We start from the raw sequence: 17,724 nt of genomic DNA on the forward strand, positions 1-17,724 counted from the left end.
AAAAGGTCAGGTGTTTAGTGCACTGAGGAGCCAGTAGAGCATTGAGCTAAATTAAGCTATGAGCTCAGCAAACAGACAAGACACATGCACATTACAGGCTTCCTTCTGCTCCAATGGGAACAGCAGTGACATTATGATTAACCAAGCTAGATTTCATCACAGTACTTTCAGATTTCCATGCCCACTTATGCTGACTAGTACTACTACTACCACCACAGACCTTTGTAGATTTTGGACAGTAAATCGATCAGGCTTTAAGCACTTGAATGAACTTCATATGAAACTAAAGGTCCAATCTTAAACTAATTTGATAATCCAGTCAGGATAGTTGTGCTGGAAACTAAAAAATGTGTCTCTTTTTTTTCCTCGTCTGACTTCTGTTGAGCCCGTAAGACCAGTTTCACATGTTTGTGACACTTTCACAATAACTAAGAAATGAATCCCATCTGCTAGCATGTAGAGTGAAAAATGAAATCACGTTCAACGGTTGGAAGCCGTTTAGCCAACTGTGAGTTGGCAAAATCTGCCTTTGATCCAAAGTGGGGGAAAACTTACATGTAACCGGGCCAAGCACTGGTTAAAACACCGTACAAACACTTTAAAGTGTAAGAAGAAATGTTATTTACTATATTTCAGTAGATGTATTACAGACAATCTACTGATAACACACTCGAGCTGGCATGCTAGTTAGTTAGCTTGCGCGCTAATAATACCTCAACAAACTACAAACTAAGTCCGAGAGACGCCTAAATAGTCATTACAATTACAGCACGGGGGCTGAGTAAATAAAAGAGGAACTCCCTGCTAAACACACAAGGCTGAATCAGCAAAGCGTCAGCGGGAAAATGCGAAATATGTCAAATATCCCAACACTTCAAGCGCACACGAAGCGAAGCAGCTGCTGCAGCATGAAAGTTGTTGCACACAACAAAGAACTATCTGAGAGCGCACTCACCTCACAATGGCTTTCCTGCCCCGCTGCTACAAGCACACACTCCTTTCCTTATACTTTTGTCTCAACAGCAGGTTTGCTTTCCGAATCGCGAGTATTTCCACGACAAAAATAATCGTGTTTGACAGAAAAAGGCGGAATGCCAAGTATGAGTTTGGTATGAAATCAACGCGCGGAGGAAAACGCACAGAGGCGTGGCGTCGAAACACGCGCACACGCAAAAGTTTTGTGGGACTCAATGCAAACTCCTCCCACGACAGTAGACTCTTGATGGGTGAAAAAAGCGATAGGGGAAAAGTGGCGGTGGACATAGACGTTATTGTTCTCTCCCACAAAATATAGGCTAGATACTGTGTCTTTAGAGTTTACGATGATTTCTGCTCCTGTAACATGTCCTGTTCTAGTGGTCTTAATGATTTTCTCCCTGATATTCAGCTTTTACTGTATACATACTGTATATGCGCTGATAGTGTCTCTCTGACAGTGGTGGTAGAAGTATTCAGATCTTTAGTCTAAACATACTTAATTAAAAGTTAAAGTCCTGCATTCAAAATAAAATAAAGTAATAGTATAGAAGTATTATCAAGTAAAAGTATTCATTATGCAGAAGCACTTCTTTCAGAGTGTTAATTAAAAATATATTGTACTATTGGATATTATTACTTACTTACTCTCAAGCACAATATCAACTAATATGATAAGGGTCTTAGGGTGGGTCTTGCTTTATTATCAAATCTTGGATCTTGAAGAGGTGTCAAAATACAGAAAAATTTTGTGCTCATACCTTGCATATTTCTAGGTTGGGGGGGGGGGTTAAAAGGGGCACAGCAACATATTTTTACCCCATCATATGTTCATATGTTAATCCGGCCATGGCATAGGTAAATTCCACTTGCATGTCTTCGGTATTTGGTGACATCCAAAGTTTGTACACAGTCACACACATGCACACAAACACTGTTTCTGTCATAACTGTATTGGTTTAATAGAAATATCACATGATATGAAAATAATTCACAGTAAAAGGACAAATCCCCAGAAGCTATTTTTATTGTAGTTAACAATGATTTAATTTACACAGTACACACAGTAGGCCTGGGTGGACATTCATGCTTTTTTTTTAATAGGACCAATATCAGTCCAATCACAGAGTAATTGATTATTTAGCAGTATTTTCTGTACTAATTATATATTCACATTCTTCACATAAGAAGACACATCTATTGTTAAAGTTTAATTTCCTTGGTTTGTTTATTTTCTTACTTTCTGTGGTGAAGTATCCTCCTATGATGTCACATATTACACAACATTGTGAAACAAATTATAGTGATGTGCTGGGACACAGGGGCAGAGGGCTGCCAAAGCTGCTCAGAGATCCAAATAGGCTTGGGTCAGCCCTGGTTAATGATTTACATCACCTACAGTATACACTCACTGACGAGGTGAGTGTAATTAGAGGAAAAGCCCCCCTGGTTATGCAGCAGACACATAACAGTGATTCTATTGTAAAAAGAGAAGTAAATAGCCTCTGAATGAAATGTCACAAGACAAAGAGACTTAAACCCTCTTATTCTCAACATGTCCCTCAACTGCTGACAATAAGCTCCTGTTTAATGGCACAGATTAAAGGCTGACATCTGATCTGGAATCCTGCAGGACTCTCAGTTACACCTATTTTTGAGAGTTGGAGTCAGATCAGTACTGGTCAGTGAGGTTTCATGCAGAACTCTCAACATTATTAAGACTTGCTTGCCCTACCTGCACCTGCCTGGGTTCTTTAACACTCTGAACTGATTGATAGAAATGTGACTGGGTATAAAAGTGAGAGGACAGGCAATGACAAAAATTTACAGGACTGGCTGGGAACGGAAGACGAGCACAACCAGGACAGGGGAAAAATGTCACCCTCCTTGACATCCTATTGGGCTAGTGTTGCTCCTGCATATGGCCACTGGAGGGCAGTATTACCATAGCCATTGGCATTTCAGAGAACTAGTTGACATGGCAATGATTTATGAAAAAAAAATGGATGACATTTACAGCCAACAAGTGATTTATTTAGGTTTTACTGGTCCTGTGAGTTTATGAAAGCTGCTGAGAACACAAAGGGCTATGTCATCTTTTAGTTGGATTAACATGAATGACTTAGCCAAAATTTTAATGTTAAAAAAACACACATATATTTGGAACAAACAAATCTGATCAAAATAATTATGCTTATAATGATGACTTACTCATGTGTAAGGACTGGTGATGGACAAGAGTGCCTCAGAGTGAAATATACAGTAGATGCCAGATTGCCTAACTTCAGTTGGATTTCTTTTTGACATGTACAAACATGCTTATATCTCAACATGCCTATACAAAGTTCTTTCCCTTCCCCAGTGAGGTCTGCGGCATCAGTGGAGATCAGGTAGTTAGAGGTAGCTCATTTTCTTTCCCAGAAAGAGTGAAGGAGAAGTAAAAAAAGGGATTTTTAAATTCAAATCTGTCAGAAATAATGGCTATAATACATCTTGGCATTGGCATGAATTTTAAAGAGGTCAACTCCCTACTTTTTATCATTGTTCTGTTCAAATATAGAAAGTACATGAGTAGTAAGTCTCAATCTATCTTTCTCATCCTTCAATACCTTCCACTCACTCAGGAGCTGGCTAGAGGGCAGACTCTTCAGGATTATTAATTTCAGTCTTCAGAGGGGTTAGGCTACTCTTCATACTGGGAAAAAAGAAAAGGAAATTGAATGGCCATTCCAGTGCTCCCTCCCTTCTTCATTCCTATTTTTCTTTCCCACTTCTGTGTTGTTGTCATTACTTTTGCCTGACTTTATATTGATATTTGACACTTCATCATCATTTAGTGACATTGATATAGTACAATAGAAATATGATTGTCCAAAGCCCTATAAACACATACACTCATACATACAACTGTGCTTGTTTACTGTGCAAAGAGAATATCTAACTAACCTTAACCCAGTGCCCCTGGATATTTACTACAATGTATGTTTTTTTCTCTCTCCCCCCTAATCTTTACTTGTCTTGTCTCCTATGTCTTATTTACCTCCTGCATGGATAACAGTTTTCTTCTCTGTTTAATGGGTCGTGTTTATAATTTAAAAAAATACAATGGGACTAATAATCATTTATGTTGACAGACTGGCAAATAATGCTACATATCTTTCGGTGAAATATCCTTGTTAGTGTGAAATAGTTCCATATATCAGAGCTGAGACATACAGTTTGCATCTTATATTAGAGAAATTCATACACTTAAGAGGAAATTAGGAGGGGGAAAAACAGTATGTGCAGTAAAGTGGGATTATTCTTCAAGCATTCCCTTTTCAGCTCACAAAATGCATTTACACAAGTTTGCCACTAGATGGGGCACCCATCTTTCTAGAGTGAAAAGTGACAGTGACAGTGAAAAAATCTATATATCTTTGTGAGCAGATGTTCTGTTACATTGTTAAAATGTTTACTTCAAGCCTTTAATCTGACTATTACTGACCTCTGTTGGTGAACAAGGAGTTGCATTTTTGTACTAAAGCATGGAGGGCCTACAAGCCAAAAAAAATAAAAAATCACAATAGACAAATTTATTGGGCTCAGTTTAATGCCTGCCAAGCTTTAAATGCTACAATTATTCCTTTTTCAAGTAGGCTCAGACCCAGCCACTCTAGTGCAGCATTTGATCTCACACTTTGTTACTACTGGCTACTATTTTCTGTCCATGTGCCAATCAGAGCAAAGCAAAAACTGCATCAATCCACCTGTTGAACAGCTACTGCATAAACTTGTACTCATTATCTAAAACTTGAAAGAGTCATAGGCCTATAGGATTCAATTGCCACTTACACATGCGGAACAATTATGTAATGCAGATGTGGTCATAAGCAGATAGCCTATAGAGCCCCTCAATCCGCCTCCAGCATCATGCAAAGTGTCTCAGCCAGGTAAGCAGTGGGCTGTTTAGCTCTAATGTAGGACTTGTCAGAAGTTTATTTTGCTTGATTTGTTTACTTTAAAGTTTAGCATTTTCAAAAGTCCAAACTTTTTTTTTCAAGTTGGTAAACATCTGGTGAAATTCTTCCAATTGGGCATGCTAGTAGCTTGTGGCTATCATTACTGCTAGTGGCTTTTAGCTAGTAGCTGTTAGAAAGACCTCCATATCATTTAGAAGATACTTTGCCAGGACTCTAAAATCATTCAATGAATGAGCTATATCCCTTTAATTAAACCACATTTATTTGCAAAAATGATCAGTAGGCTATTCTTGTCCTGAGCTACACTAGAAAACAAATAATATTGGGCCTCTCACATGACTTTGCACTTCATGACCTACTGTACTGACATTACTTGATCCACTAAAGAAATAAGTGAGCAAAATTAAAATTAAAATGTCTTCTTTATTAAATGCTTCATACAATATCTAAACAAAACGTCACTGCAGACAAGACAACAGCATTTGCATCAAAGTATCTTACAATATATCTTTATTGTTGGTCTTTTTTTATTCAGTTAATAACTTAATGCACATGTATTTATTCTTGGATATTATAAATCAGATTTCGGTAGTTATTGAACCACTGAAAACACAATAACTGAAGAATGCCTTTAGAGTATTTCAGCTCATAAGCTAAAATGTGGACACATTAGATGATTACCTATAAACATTATGGCAGAATATCGTTAGGAAACGTGATAATAAAAAAGAAGTTGTACATTTTGGAAACAGTGTGATTAAAAAAATGGGAGTACTCCTTAAGTTTCTTCACTGAAAAGTAAGAAATTAAAAGCTAATGCTTTAATTAGTCCTTAAATTAGGCTAATTAACAGAGCATGATAATTAGATTAAAACTACAGTTTAGAGAAAATAATTATTAAATGATTAGGCTTCTTTTTCTGATAAGCTACCTCAACATTACAGTATTAAACCCCCTGTGCACCAAGATGAGATTAGTAAATAAGTAACAATATATCCTCCGCTTGTGCATGTGTTGTGTGCGTGTACCTATGCAATGAAACAGAAGGCCCACTTAGCTTTAGGTTTTAAAATAATGTAAATATTTGGCGTTTTGAATCTGTGCATATGTAAATCTGCCTGTACATACAAGCAACTGAGCTGCTCATGTTATTGATACCAGGAGAAATAAAAAAACGAGTGTCCCTGTATGAACTGGGTGTGAGCACCAAAACACACTGTAATCAGATTCAGCTGTCACACTCAGTTAAAGGCAGACATCACAACTGCGGCACATCCTTTTGAAACTCTGCATGATGTCTCGAGCAATGATTAGCTTGTATTTATCATGTGATCTGCCATATAATGCTTCCCTGTTGCTCATTGTAAATGCTGAAGGAATGTCACAAACTTCTCTCTTCCTGTGTTTGTTAGTATGAAAATAAAAGTGCATTCAGAGTACATCTGCCTCTACAACTATACAGTACAGTCTAGCTGTGACTATATTTGTCCTCCCCTCCCTCTCTTGCAAGGGGACAGGAGAGTCAAGAGTTGAACTGCTGCCAAAAGAGGCCGGCCCGCCATGCAGCTGAAACTTTTACAAGCCAAGCAGGAAGAGACACAGGGAGCGATCGAAGAAGAAAAGAAGAAAAAGAAAAAGTGAGAGAGACATTTAAGCTCCTTTCTCTCCCTCTCCCTGTCTCTCTCCCCTCTGTGTCTGTCTGTCTCTCTTTCTTTTCTTATTCCTTGTTAAAGTCATACTGTATTTGCCTGCCTTCATTGGCAGGGGGCAAGTGAGCTGGAGGACAGGACGGGAGGGGAGGAGGGGGGAGACTTTGGGTTCAGAGAGTTCAGCTGAGGAGAGAAATAAATGCATAAACAACAAAGGAGACGTGACGTCAGGTTGAGGGGCTGTCCAACCTGCTGGCTGAATCTGAGCCTCCATGGAAGAACCGGATTGTTCGTACCACGTGTGTGTGTGCGCGTGTGTGCATGTGTACAGTATGAATGTGTGTGTGTGTCCTATCTTCGAGAAAAGACTTGTGGAGTTTAAGCAGGGAAGCTGGACTATTTTGTTCTGTTTTGTCTCCGTGGTGAGTGTTTGAGGACTGGGAGAACCCTCCAAAAATGTGTGTGTGTGTGTGTAAGTGAGTGTGTGTTTGGTCAGTTTGAGGACTCAATAACTCAGTTATTACAGCAGCCGCAACAAGGAATGAAATGTTTCACTTACCAAAGACAAAACAGGTTTTGTTTGAGTTTTAAAATAAGAGAAAAAGTATCTGTTTGCAATTTAATGGTAAAAGGTATTCCTGTTTTTTTAGAATTAAACTTAGCATTTTTTAAATGACGTCGGCTCAGAAGTGAGCTTTGATTGGTTGGCTCAGCTTGGGATACCCGCTCAAACGGCAGTGATTGGTCCATGAGCAGGCTATAGAGAAGGTCGGCCATTTATGAACAGATGGATTTATGTTTTCTCTCCTAATGATTGAGGTCATCTAGAGGCGACAGCTCGCTGATCCAAGATCTGCATTGGTGTTCAACTGTCTTGCTGGTGTGAGACAGCAAAGGGAGACCTGGGAAAGATGCCAATGGCTGGAGAGAAAAAAAGTGACATTCTCTGAAATATCCACACTCCTCGCTCATTGATTCATTTAGCTGAACTCCCTCAAACCCCTCCCACTCCCGATGGAGGGAGAGGACAAATTGACGGAAGGATAAAGGCAGACGTGGAGAAAAGCAGGCAGAATAAAGATGTCGAAAAGAGACAGTTACTCTCCCGGGACTCCTCTTTGAGGCGAGGGAACTTGACAACAAATGTCTGTCAGTTTAGAGTTCGTATCTCAAGCCAGTTTGGGCTTCTTTGATCTGTTGATTGTACAAATATGGTGAAATGGAAAAATATGGCAAAAGTGTCGGGATCTGCTTGTCTCTCTCGCCATCTGTCTGTTGCTGCAGGATAGTATAAGTACAGTACAAGGTGAGAGGTGTGTTTTGGATGTTAGATGATTAACATACAAATTCTCAGAGTGCTCCCAGCTGCTGTACCACTGTTTTGTGTCACCACGTCTGCTCACGACACTTTACGCTGCTTCTCCTTTCTTGTCTTTCTGTGTCTCACTCTCTTCCTTAACTCTTTTTCTCTGACTCCTCCTCTTTCTGTTCACCCTTCTCTCGCTACAGCATGTCCCTCCCTTCCTCTTTCTGTGTCTCTACACCTCCCTCCTCCCCTCCTTTTTCTCCCCTTCCCTCTTGGCAGCAGTGCCAAAGTGGGCAGGCGGAGCGAGGCAAACACAGCGCAGGGCAGAGCAGAGGGCGATCCAAAGGCTGGAGAATTGATTATGTGTATGTTTGTGTTCTGAAGTGTCCTCTGTCTGTGTGTTTGTCTCCGTTTTGGTCGTACGCAACTGCAAGTACTGTGACTCTGTTTTGGAGCTTTTCTCTTTTTGTTGTGTACAGTGTGTTTATACCGTGGCTTGTGCGCGTTTTGTGTGTGTGTGTGTGTGTTAAAGCGCCGTGTGTGAGCAGACGTCCCTCTGTCACCCTGTGTACGGACAGACGCACTCACGCCAGTAGGAGGGGATTGTGGGAAGGGGGTGTAGCTCACAGAGGGTGTGCTCCACTCTTCTCTTTTCCCTTCTTCCCGCCATCACGGCCCTCTTCTCCTCCAGTCCTCCGGCCCAGCCCGCCGCTCACGTACAGGCTCCAGGTATTTTTCTTTTTTATCCTGCGACACCTCTTCCCGTCTTTTTCACTGCCCTGTAATCTTTCTCCTCCAGTCCCTCTCACCCTTTTCTCTATCCTTCATCATGGTCTTCTTACTGTAAATGTGTCTATCGTCGTCGGTTGCCACGCTGCACTCCGCTCGCCGCCATTTTGGCTCAATGGACATAACAGGAGAAACTTTTCTAGAGCTCAGAGGGAATCCTTGACTCCCTGCTGACCATCTTCTTTCTCCTGATTCCATTATCTCTTTTTTCTCTGTCCCTGTCCTCTTCCTCCTCTCCCCTCTCTGCTCTAGGACAGCAGGCTCTGACAGGGTGGTGAATCTTTCTGTGGCTTTCCGTACTGAACAGGTGTCTCTTTGTAGACTGGCAGGAGGAAGGACAGGCCTTCTCCGTTGCTTTCTGACCTCAGAGGGTCGACCGAGCCAGAGCGCTGTTGTTGTGTTCAGGTCAGTACAAGTTTAGCTGCTGACCACAGGACATGCGAGACACTTGGCAGGTCTCTTATCATCCAGAGCAGTTATGATAACTAATATGAGGGAAATATTTACTTAATTTCTCATGCCCTTCACACACTGTTTGCACTTTCTGCCACTGTGAAAACTCAGATATGTGGTCGTTGTTTCAGAGGAACACACGTGTTTGTGCACGAGTTTTATCTTTCTGTGATCTAGAGGTGGCATCTGTAATGTTTGTCTTGACACACTGCGTAGTAGGCTACTGTGTATGATACTTTGCACTTCAGAAGAAACTAAGACAGATATGAAACACAGTTAGGTCAGACAAACAGGCAACGCTGTAAAGAAAACGGCAGATTGTTAAAGAAAAATTGCTGTTTAATGTTGCTGCTCTTCAGTAGTTCTTTCTCATTTTATCAGTAAAGCTGTTTTAATTTCAAGAGTGTGACCTGAAAATGTAAACGAAAACAGTAGCATTTGTCTGATTGATGTGTATCTCACCTAGCGGCAAGAAAACAAGCATATTCTTCATATTACACTGCATATTTTGATTACAGTCTCATGTCACAGGCCAGAATGCCATGAAACCAATGTAAAAAATTAATGTTGCACTCTCCGAATGAGATAGAACAGGAGATGCAAATTAATCAACAACCGATTTGATCTTTCGACTACTTTTTTGAGGGGAAATTTAATACAGATTGAATTATATGAAATATCTGCAAATTGTGTGTACAATTAGGAATATAACTGGACTGTTTATTGTGAGTACTGTATCTTGATCTAAATATGGGTTGGTGTTAAGATGGCGCCTTCGTGCCACGTGTTTAAGGCAGACCCTTTCAACATGCCCCTCACAATTTGTGGGTATACTACTATTCCTCTGCATCAACCTCTGTCATTTCAAATCTCTCAGCTCTGGCATTAAGTGGCAAATCAATTCATAAAAAAAGAACCAAAAGAATCTCTCTTTATGTATATCGACATGTGACAGTGACAGAGAGGAAAATGTTAAGAAAGAAGAAGCTGGAGAAAAAGAGAGAGAACAAGGGTTACAGAGACAGAGAGAGAGAGGTAGGAGTGGGAGAGCTCTTTCCCCGCCCTTCTCTTATCCTCAGATGAACTTATCGTGTTGCCTCATAATGTTTCTGAGTTTTTCTCCTAGAGGCAGTCAGGCTAACTTCCTGCATTCAGCCTCAACATAGCTGATTGGTTGATATCTTGGCTGACCGGCCGTGGTTTGCAGCGAGGCTACAGGAAGTTTCTCTTCTCATGCAGGAAGCTGCAGCTGTTGCGTCCTGACATACACCACTTTGCACTCTTGCACACATACTCTTTGTGTACATGCACAGAAATATGCATGCACACCGTTTTTGAAAGGGCATAGCTTTCAAAGTGTGTTTGCGTATGTGCATGTGCATGTGTGTGTATGGCCTGGTCTGTGTGGCATTAGTGAATGCTGTAACATGTGGGCGTGTAGCAACATGCCAGGCCAGGCATCTGAGCTATCAGAAACATTTGAAACCATGGCAACCACACATCTCATCAGCACATTAGCAAAAGCATAGACAAGTGGAAAAGAAGAGAGGGGATAGAGAGATTAAATGAAGAAGAGGACAGAAACCTTTGATGTATATTCTCTCCATTTAGAGGTTTTAGAAACACATCTGGCCATCCGGGTAGTTGGAGGGTATACTGTAGCTAATAGTGATTCAGAAATTGTCATCTTTTTTTTTATCAGCTAATAACTCATTCTCTTGAAGAAAGCAATTCATATTCATATTTTAAAAATGGATTTATAATGTTGTGACAATCTAACCTGAGATACATAAGTATTCATCTAAAAATTGGAGAAGTGGAATGAGTGTGTCCGTTTTCGAATACTGATTATTCAACTTATCTCCACTTCTGTGTGTGGTTGAAATGATTGTTGGACACTGTGATAGTCAACACAATGGCTCTCTTATACTCCTGCCTTATCTGGGTCATGCTATCTTTTCATCAAACATGTTTACCTAGCTCTTATGCCTGTGAGTCCAACATTTGTGTGTGCAGCCCTCTAGCTCGCAAAAGAGAGGAGTTGATGGCAAAGGACTGGAAGCATTTTCATTTAATTAACATTTAGTAAATCAGGATCAGAGAGAATGAGCTCCGTTCGCGTACACAGGTCAAGCAACTGTGCTGTGTTGTGTCTACCAATGTGTGGTTGTGTGTAAGTATGTGCATTTGGCAGCATATTTCTGTATACACACATGCATGTGAGCCTTGTGTGTTTGCGCTTGGTTAATGAGGATATAAAGAACATCAGAGCTGGCACCATGCCAAGTGGGCACGGAAGGGGCTCAGTGCTCCCATCCTTCGTCCTTTAATGTAGGAATCAGGCATTACTTAGGGAGTGGGGAAGATGAAAAAGCAGGTATGATAAAATCACCATAGCGCTCAGCGCTCTTATTCGGATCTGCCAGATGCCTGGATACAATTTTTCTCTAGATTAAGACTGGACATGAGTAAGACAAGACATCCCTTCTGCGTCTTTTTAACTGTGGGAATTCTTCATCCTGCCATTTATTGTGTGGCATACTTCCTCTGCCAACTCCAGCTCCCCCACACCGCTCCTCCTCTTTGCCCACCATCACCACCACCTTCCTCCCTCATTGAAATTCTGCCTGGCACACAGACACTGCCCATTCTTGGCACAAAGCTACAAAGCTCAGAGAGAGAGAGAGAGAGAGAGAGAGAGAGAGAGAGAGAGAAACACACAAGAACCTGTACCAATCGTCTGGTGCCCCGTCCGTTGTGTCTGCCAAGCATTCATCCCGTCTCGCGGACCAAGGGACCAGGCAATCCAATAGGTATTTCCCTGCCTCTGCTTCCTGCGAAACTCTGCTCCAATTCAGTGGAGTTTTGTTGGCAACTGAGTGCGCTGTGTGTGTTTGGGGATTTGCTGATTAATCTGTGTGTTTACATCATTTGTATCGGGTGAGGAATAAATCGGACGAATCCTGCATCCTTTCACAGTATAGGGGAGGAAGCTAAGGCCTATTGTTTCCACAGTATATTTCTTCTTAATTTTCGCATGGGTTTTGATTTGTTAAAGATGGCACAGTAGTGGTGATTTTTCATGTGTTCTTGATAGCATAGCAGGTTGATGTTAGAAGTTTTTAAAACCTAAATAATAAACACTGGTAATTCAGTTTAGCAGCCATTTTGATTTTGTTCTTTTAACTTAATCCACAAAAGAGCGGAATAAGTAGATAATTTGATTGTTTTTTTGTAGGTATTCACTTTTTAATTTTCTTAAAAGGCCTTCCTATTTTATAGTTTTAGCAGTATTATATAAATTAATTTATTTAAAACAAACATTGGATGTTGCATGTCTGAAACAGAATCAGGTATGGGCATTATAGAAGCTGTTGCTGTAGATCTGTTCGAAACATATTGCAAAATATTAAATTTCACAGCGCTGCAACTGAAGAAGAACCCATGTAACTGTCACCCACAGAAAGATTAACATATCAAAGCAGGAAATTGTCTCCAGAAAAATATATCCTGGTTGGTCACAGTAGAGCAGCGTAATCAGAGGGCAAGAGAGGACAAGGTCCGTGTTTCCTGGCTTACACAGAATACTGCTAATATGAATTTACTACCATTTAGCCATAATTCTGCTGTGACAGATGCACAGACAGACGGTCTGATAGGCAGAAAAGATTAACTCAATAGGCCACATTTCTTCCTTATCTCATCTTTTCTTCAAGATTCTCTCAGCTGCCCCACTGGCTGGAGGCACTTTTATTTTGGAGCTGTTGACAGAGAAAATGATTAGCCCCAGCTGAGCCATATGTACCCCGCCACGACCACAGACAATAGCGCCCAATAGAGCTCACATGACTGACCGAGTTTGGCCTCAGTGTTTCCAAAATAGTCGGGAGTTGTGCAGGGGAGTGGGATGCCAATTTTTGCAATTAACCCAGAAGCCCAGAATTCCCCACAAGCATTTAATGGTTAAAACTTTTTTTTTAATTCGAGGCCATGCTTAGATGTCTTGTTAAATCTTCATTAATTTGACCCATTTCCCCCAGTACACTGTGTCATATCACTATTAGTCTGTCCCCCTTGTCCTCTGAATACAGCTCCAGTCAGAGGATGTTTCTCGGCAACCAAACAGAGCTCGTAGATCTGTCACTGGCACGGTGGCAGAGTTGGGCATCATGCCAACAGACCCCCACCCCCTTCTGTCTGTCTGGTCTTCTGTAATCAGACTAGCAGGGTCTACTGCATGCTAACTATGGGCTGGTCTGGATCAAGTCTCAGGGGTTGTGGCTGTATGCTAATTTATGCAAGCAGTGTACCTCCTAACCCCTTCTCTGTCTATCTGAGGCCCAGGTCTGGCATTTAGTCTGGCACTCATTAACCCTTCAGTCGCTGCAATGTTAACCCGCTGGCCCATCCCAATCTTTTTCCCATATGAGTTTAGCAGTTAGCTGCCTGAGGATGAGCAAGGTCTTTCTTTGTGAAATTAATCAAAGTTTAAAAAATGAAAAATACAATCTACATGTTCAGTGAGAGTGACAACGTTTTGATTGAACCAAAGCTGAACTGTTAATGGTACGAGTAAATTCACAGGAACATGGAGATGCTGTATGTGATGATGCTTTTTCTCAGTGAACTTTGAAGTATGGTTAGGTTTGCTCTCTTACTTTGTTTTTGTGATTGTGAGTGTGTCGTCTGGGTCTCTTGGCTTCGTCGCAGTGCTTGGCACAAGATTGATTCTCCATCACTCTCGATTGAACAGCCGCTCTTTCTTAATCATGAGACAGCAGGCTCGGAAAAAACCCCCTGAAAGTTAAACCTTATAGTGTTTTTGAGCAGACCTAAAATGGCCGATGTGCGAGACGCCATTTTATGTTTCCTTGTTGTTTTTTGGGGGGCAGAATCCCAGCCTTGTATTCAATCAGAGGCAGCTGGTGGAAGCCATATTTGCAGGCATCTGTGTGTGTACCTCCGTCTGAGAAGCAGCAGCCAGCCTACACAGGGATAGCCCACTGGAATGAGCTCAGTTTTTTGGCAAAAACGGAAATGAATTCCTGGCACAGAGTCGAGCAGCTCTTTTTTCCCCCTCTTTCGATCACATGCCAGTCTCAGGAAGCCAGTGAGTTGTTTGATGGGCTTTCTCACATCACTCACTTGCTCTCACTTTCCGATGTCTGCTTACCATTAAATTATTTGTCTTTGATTTATTTTTATGGAACGGATTTCTTAAAGACATTCAGCTCCGCATAAAAAAAAGAAGCTTGGGTGATCGGTGAGGATTGTGCCAATATGCAAAATCTCAGAAGGTCTTCTTTTGTTATGAAGTGATAAACGTTTCTCCAAATCTCAGCAGTTGAAGACTTGTTAGCAGTTATCAGCCATAAGTCGCGATTTTGAACCATTTCCAGGAACAAAAACAAAGAATCAGACACAGAGATAAAACTGAAACTACGATGACATGCCTTTGTACAGTGACTGAATTTGAACACATCAGTCGAAAATGTAACGTAAATATACACTTCAAAATTCACAGTGCTATTCAGTTTTATCTTGCATGTATTTTACACAGAAGAATAGTTAGAATAACCCTCTCTTTTTTTTGTACCATTGCAGGACAGTTACCTTTGTGGATCTTTGATGCTGAAGCAACATGGATGCTGTCCTTGGGGCTGAGGTAGTAGATTGAATAGTTGTGGGGTTGTGTAACCTCTTTTTGAGATAACTATACAATCTACTGTCTTTCCCAAGGAGACAGCAGAGTCAGCCACTCACCGACTGTCATCTCCGGATGGGCAATCATGCTGTCCAATCAAACATAATGTACTGTGACAAGCATTGTTTTTTGAAGGAGCAGCTAAATTAGGTTGCATGTTCCCTAACAGGACGTGAACGTGTGGTGTGTTTGATTTGGGCTCTCTCAGGGTGAGGTAGTAGGTTGTATAGTTTGGTGGGTGGGATTGCACCCTGCTCAGGTGATAACTATACAGTCTATTGCCTTCCTTGAGGAGCTCACTGAACACTCATGAATGTTCAACACACTCTCAAGGCTAAGTATCACATTTATTCTTAGATTTCAGAAAAACAGGAGCAAATAGATATGTGCTGCAAAAGGTTAGCGATACATTGCTTGAAGCTGTCAAATGACTTACTCAAAAATATGTACATCTCAATAAAGTTATACCTGCATCAAATCAGTTGTCCAAAAAGCAGTAAATGAGATCTTGATATTGTTTGTTTGTCACCTACTGCAATTCTGATGGTTTCATGGTTTGTGTACAACAGCAGCTATTAAGTTTGTTAGTCTAGAGCACCCTCTAGTGGAGACTTATGAGATAGCTTTGACTTAAAGTTTGCAGACAAAGTGTAGGCAACCGAATGCCATAGCATACTAAGAGTATGCAGGGTTTCATTCAAACCAAACACTACAAAACTCAAACACACAGGCTGCCTGTGTGTCCTCAGTTGGTTATCTGTAATAAAGCCTCAAATGATTGTTGGACATTTTCTTGTGTGAGTGAGTAAAAAACCGTCTTACAAAGTCCCATGAACTCAAACCTCAAAGATACTGGGCTTATAATGACCCTGTGGTCTGTTGTTAGGGCGTGGTCTTCCCTCCTGATCCACACATCTCTGTGTGATTGGCTCGGCTGCCAATTCTCGATCGGCGAACTTGCTTGTCCCTATGGCAACAGTTTATGTTCATGAGGAAGCGCCTCCATATTTGACTGTAGGCCTGTTGGATCTTTGGGATGCGATACGCATAAACCACAGGGTTGACTGCTGAGTTGGCATGAGACAGGAGAATACCTGGAAAAATGGATTTGTTACTGTCAAATTTCACAGTAACTGCTGGTAAGTATTGTGTATAAAGCCTCAGGGGGAACTTTGCAAACAAATCTCTCAACATGAATAAAAAAAACCTCCCACTAACTGTGTAAGTACTAGAAAAGCTACTGTCACCTGCCTGTATAGAGTGTCCCCTGTGTGACAGCTTGAGGACCATGAAACAACAGCAGACAGTTCATCAGGTGCAGAGGAATCCAGCAGCCAGCAAACAAACTGAGAATCAGAGCCAGGGAGCAGGCCAGCCTCTTCTCCGTGAGCAGAGAGGCCTGGGCTTGAGGACAGCTCTCCTTCAGACGGCCCTGCAGGCTCCAGAAGATTCGCGTGTAGAGGAGGGTCATGACCAGCAGGGGTGCCATGACACATCCGAGGAAGTTGAAGTAGACCATGAAGGGGAGGGAGATAACTGAGAGGAAGGTGCAGGGTGGAGAGATGAAGGAAGTGGAAGATGTATTTGTGGAATCAGATGCTAGAGAGGAGTAGTTGTGCCACCCAAACAGAGGGGTGAACCCCAGTAGGCAGGAAAGTGTCCAGCACACAGACACAGCCATCCATGTACGCCTTTGTGTGGCCAGTGCTTTGTATCTGAGAAAGAAGGAAGGAAAGATAGAGGATTATTTCCACAAATCAACAAGTAAGCATGTTATCTATATAACTTTTCTACCTGTAAACCTGTGTTTCAGACTGCAAACCTTACCTGAGCGGTGTTTGTAACCGGAGGTATCGGTCCACGGCGATAGCTAGCAGTGACAGCACAGAGGCCTGAGTCAGCACGAGCACCACACAGCTGAGAAGTAGGCACAGGTCAGGGGTCAGATTCACCCAGCCATCCAATAGTACAGACAGGGGCACAGCGGCCACACCCACTAGGAAGTCAGCCACTGCCAAGGAAACGAGGAAGCAGAAGGTTGGCTCTCGAAGGGAATCCCGGATACCAATACATACCGCACACACTACCAACGCATTGCCAAAGCAACAGGCCACAGCAATCAGCACTTCTAGTACAGTGTAGGCCACCCAACTCCACTCAGCCATCACTGAAGATGGAGACCACGGAAGACAAAGAAGCTATGAATTTTGATAGAGAAGGTTTCCTTGAGAGCTGTGGACAGGTGGGTTGAATTCCACAGCGAGAGTTAAGTCCAACATAATCCTGTGTTTGCTGTTCAGATAGTGTATTCCTGCTCTTGGCTTCAAATGACCAGAAAAAGCTTTGGACAGATGCTTTTTATATGCAAACATGCATGCGCTTCTGTGTGCACACACAACAACAGGCGTGCACTCCATGGAGACACCATCTGTATTTCATTAGTGAGTGAACATCATTTCCTCACTCTAATAAATGTGCCTCAGTAGCCATAGAGGAGAGGACTTCTGAATGAGCCATGGCACATTTTTCACACAACAGGAGTGTTTGATATAGCCAGCGGTTCTCACAATATTTTAAAAGTATTAATACTACAGTGTTACAATACTGAATAAGTAAAGCAAAATGTATTTAAAATCTAAAAAAAATCACAAAATATCCCCTTTTAGTGTCATATTTTGATATATATTATATTACTAATGCATTAATTTGTAAGCAGTATTTTAATGTTGTAACTGTTTGAACTAATTTGAACTACTATATATGATATTGGGTAGTTTGATCTGTCATAATGCATCACATATTATAAGTTGATCATGTGTTTTATATGTAAAATCTAAATCTCCAAAGTAACTAAAGCTGTCGAATAAATGTAGTGGAGTAAAAGGT

General features: G+C 41.4%; 2 protein-coding genes across 5 annotated transcripts; one reads left to right on the forward strand and one right to left on the reverse strand.

The window, feature by feature from the left end:
- The first annotated feature begins 6,605 nt into the window (after positions 1–6,605).
- On the forward strand, positions 6,606–15,316 carry LOC122882433. 4 transcript variants are annotated; one of them, XM_044209789.1, is made up of 4 exons: positions 6,606–8,257; positions 8,471–8,621; positions 9,003–9,086; positions 14,739–15,316. In XM_044209789.1, exons 1-4 carry the CDS (start codon positions 8,097–8,099, stop codon positions 14,796–14,798), a joined length of 456 nt encoding a protein of 151 aa, XP_044065724.1. In that variant the 5' UTR covers positions 6,606–8,096; the 3' UTR covers positions 14,799–15,316. The 4 variants fall into 4 exon arrangements, 2 of the variants coding, with proteins under 2 accessions (XP_044065724.1, XP_044065723.1); XM_044209788.1 differs by having other exon boundaries at positions 6,607–8,257; positions 8,425–8,621; XR_006379359.1 differs by having other exon boundaries at positions 6,615–8,621; positions 8,934–9,086.
- A 146-nt stretch (positions 15,317–15,462) lies between these two features.
- On the reverse strand, positions 15,463–17,398 carry LOC122882424 (adenosine receptor A1-like). The gene is made up of 3 exons (XM_044209768.1): positions 16,666–17,398; positions 16,090–16,553; positions 15,463–15,932 (listed from the first exon to the last, which is right to left on the reverse strand). Exons 1-3 carry the CDS (start codon positions 17,001–17,003, stop codon positions 15,721–15,723), a joined length of 1,014 nt encoding a protein of 337 aa, XP_044065703.1. The 5' UTR covers positions 17,004–17,398; the 3' UTR covers positions 15,463–15,720.
- Between the last annotated feature and the right edge of the window lie 326 nt (positions 17,399–17,724).

This window comes from Siniperca chuatsi, linkage group LG10, assembly GCF_020085105.1.
Source record: "Siniperca chuatsi isolate FFG_IHB_CAS linkage group LG10, ASM2008510v1, whole genome shotgun sequence".
Classification (NCBI taxonomy): domain Eukaryota; kingdom Metazoa; phylum Chordata; class Actinopteri; order Centrarchiformes; family Sinipercidae; genus Siniperca; species Siniperca chuatsi.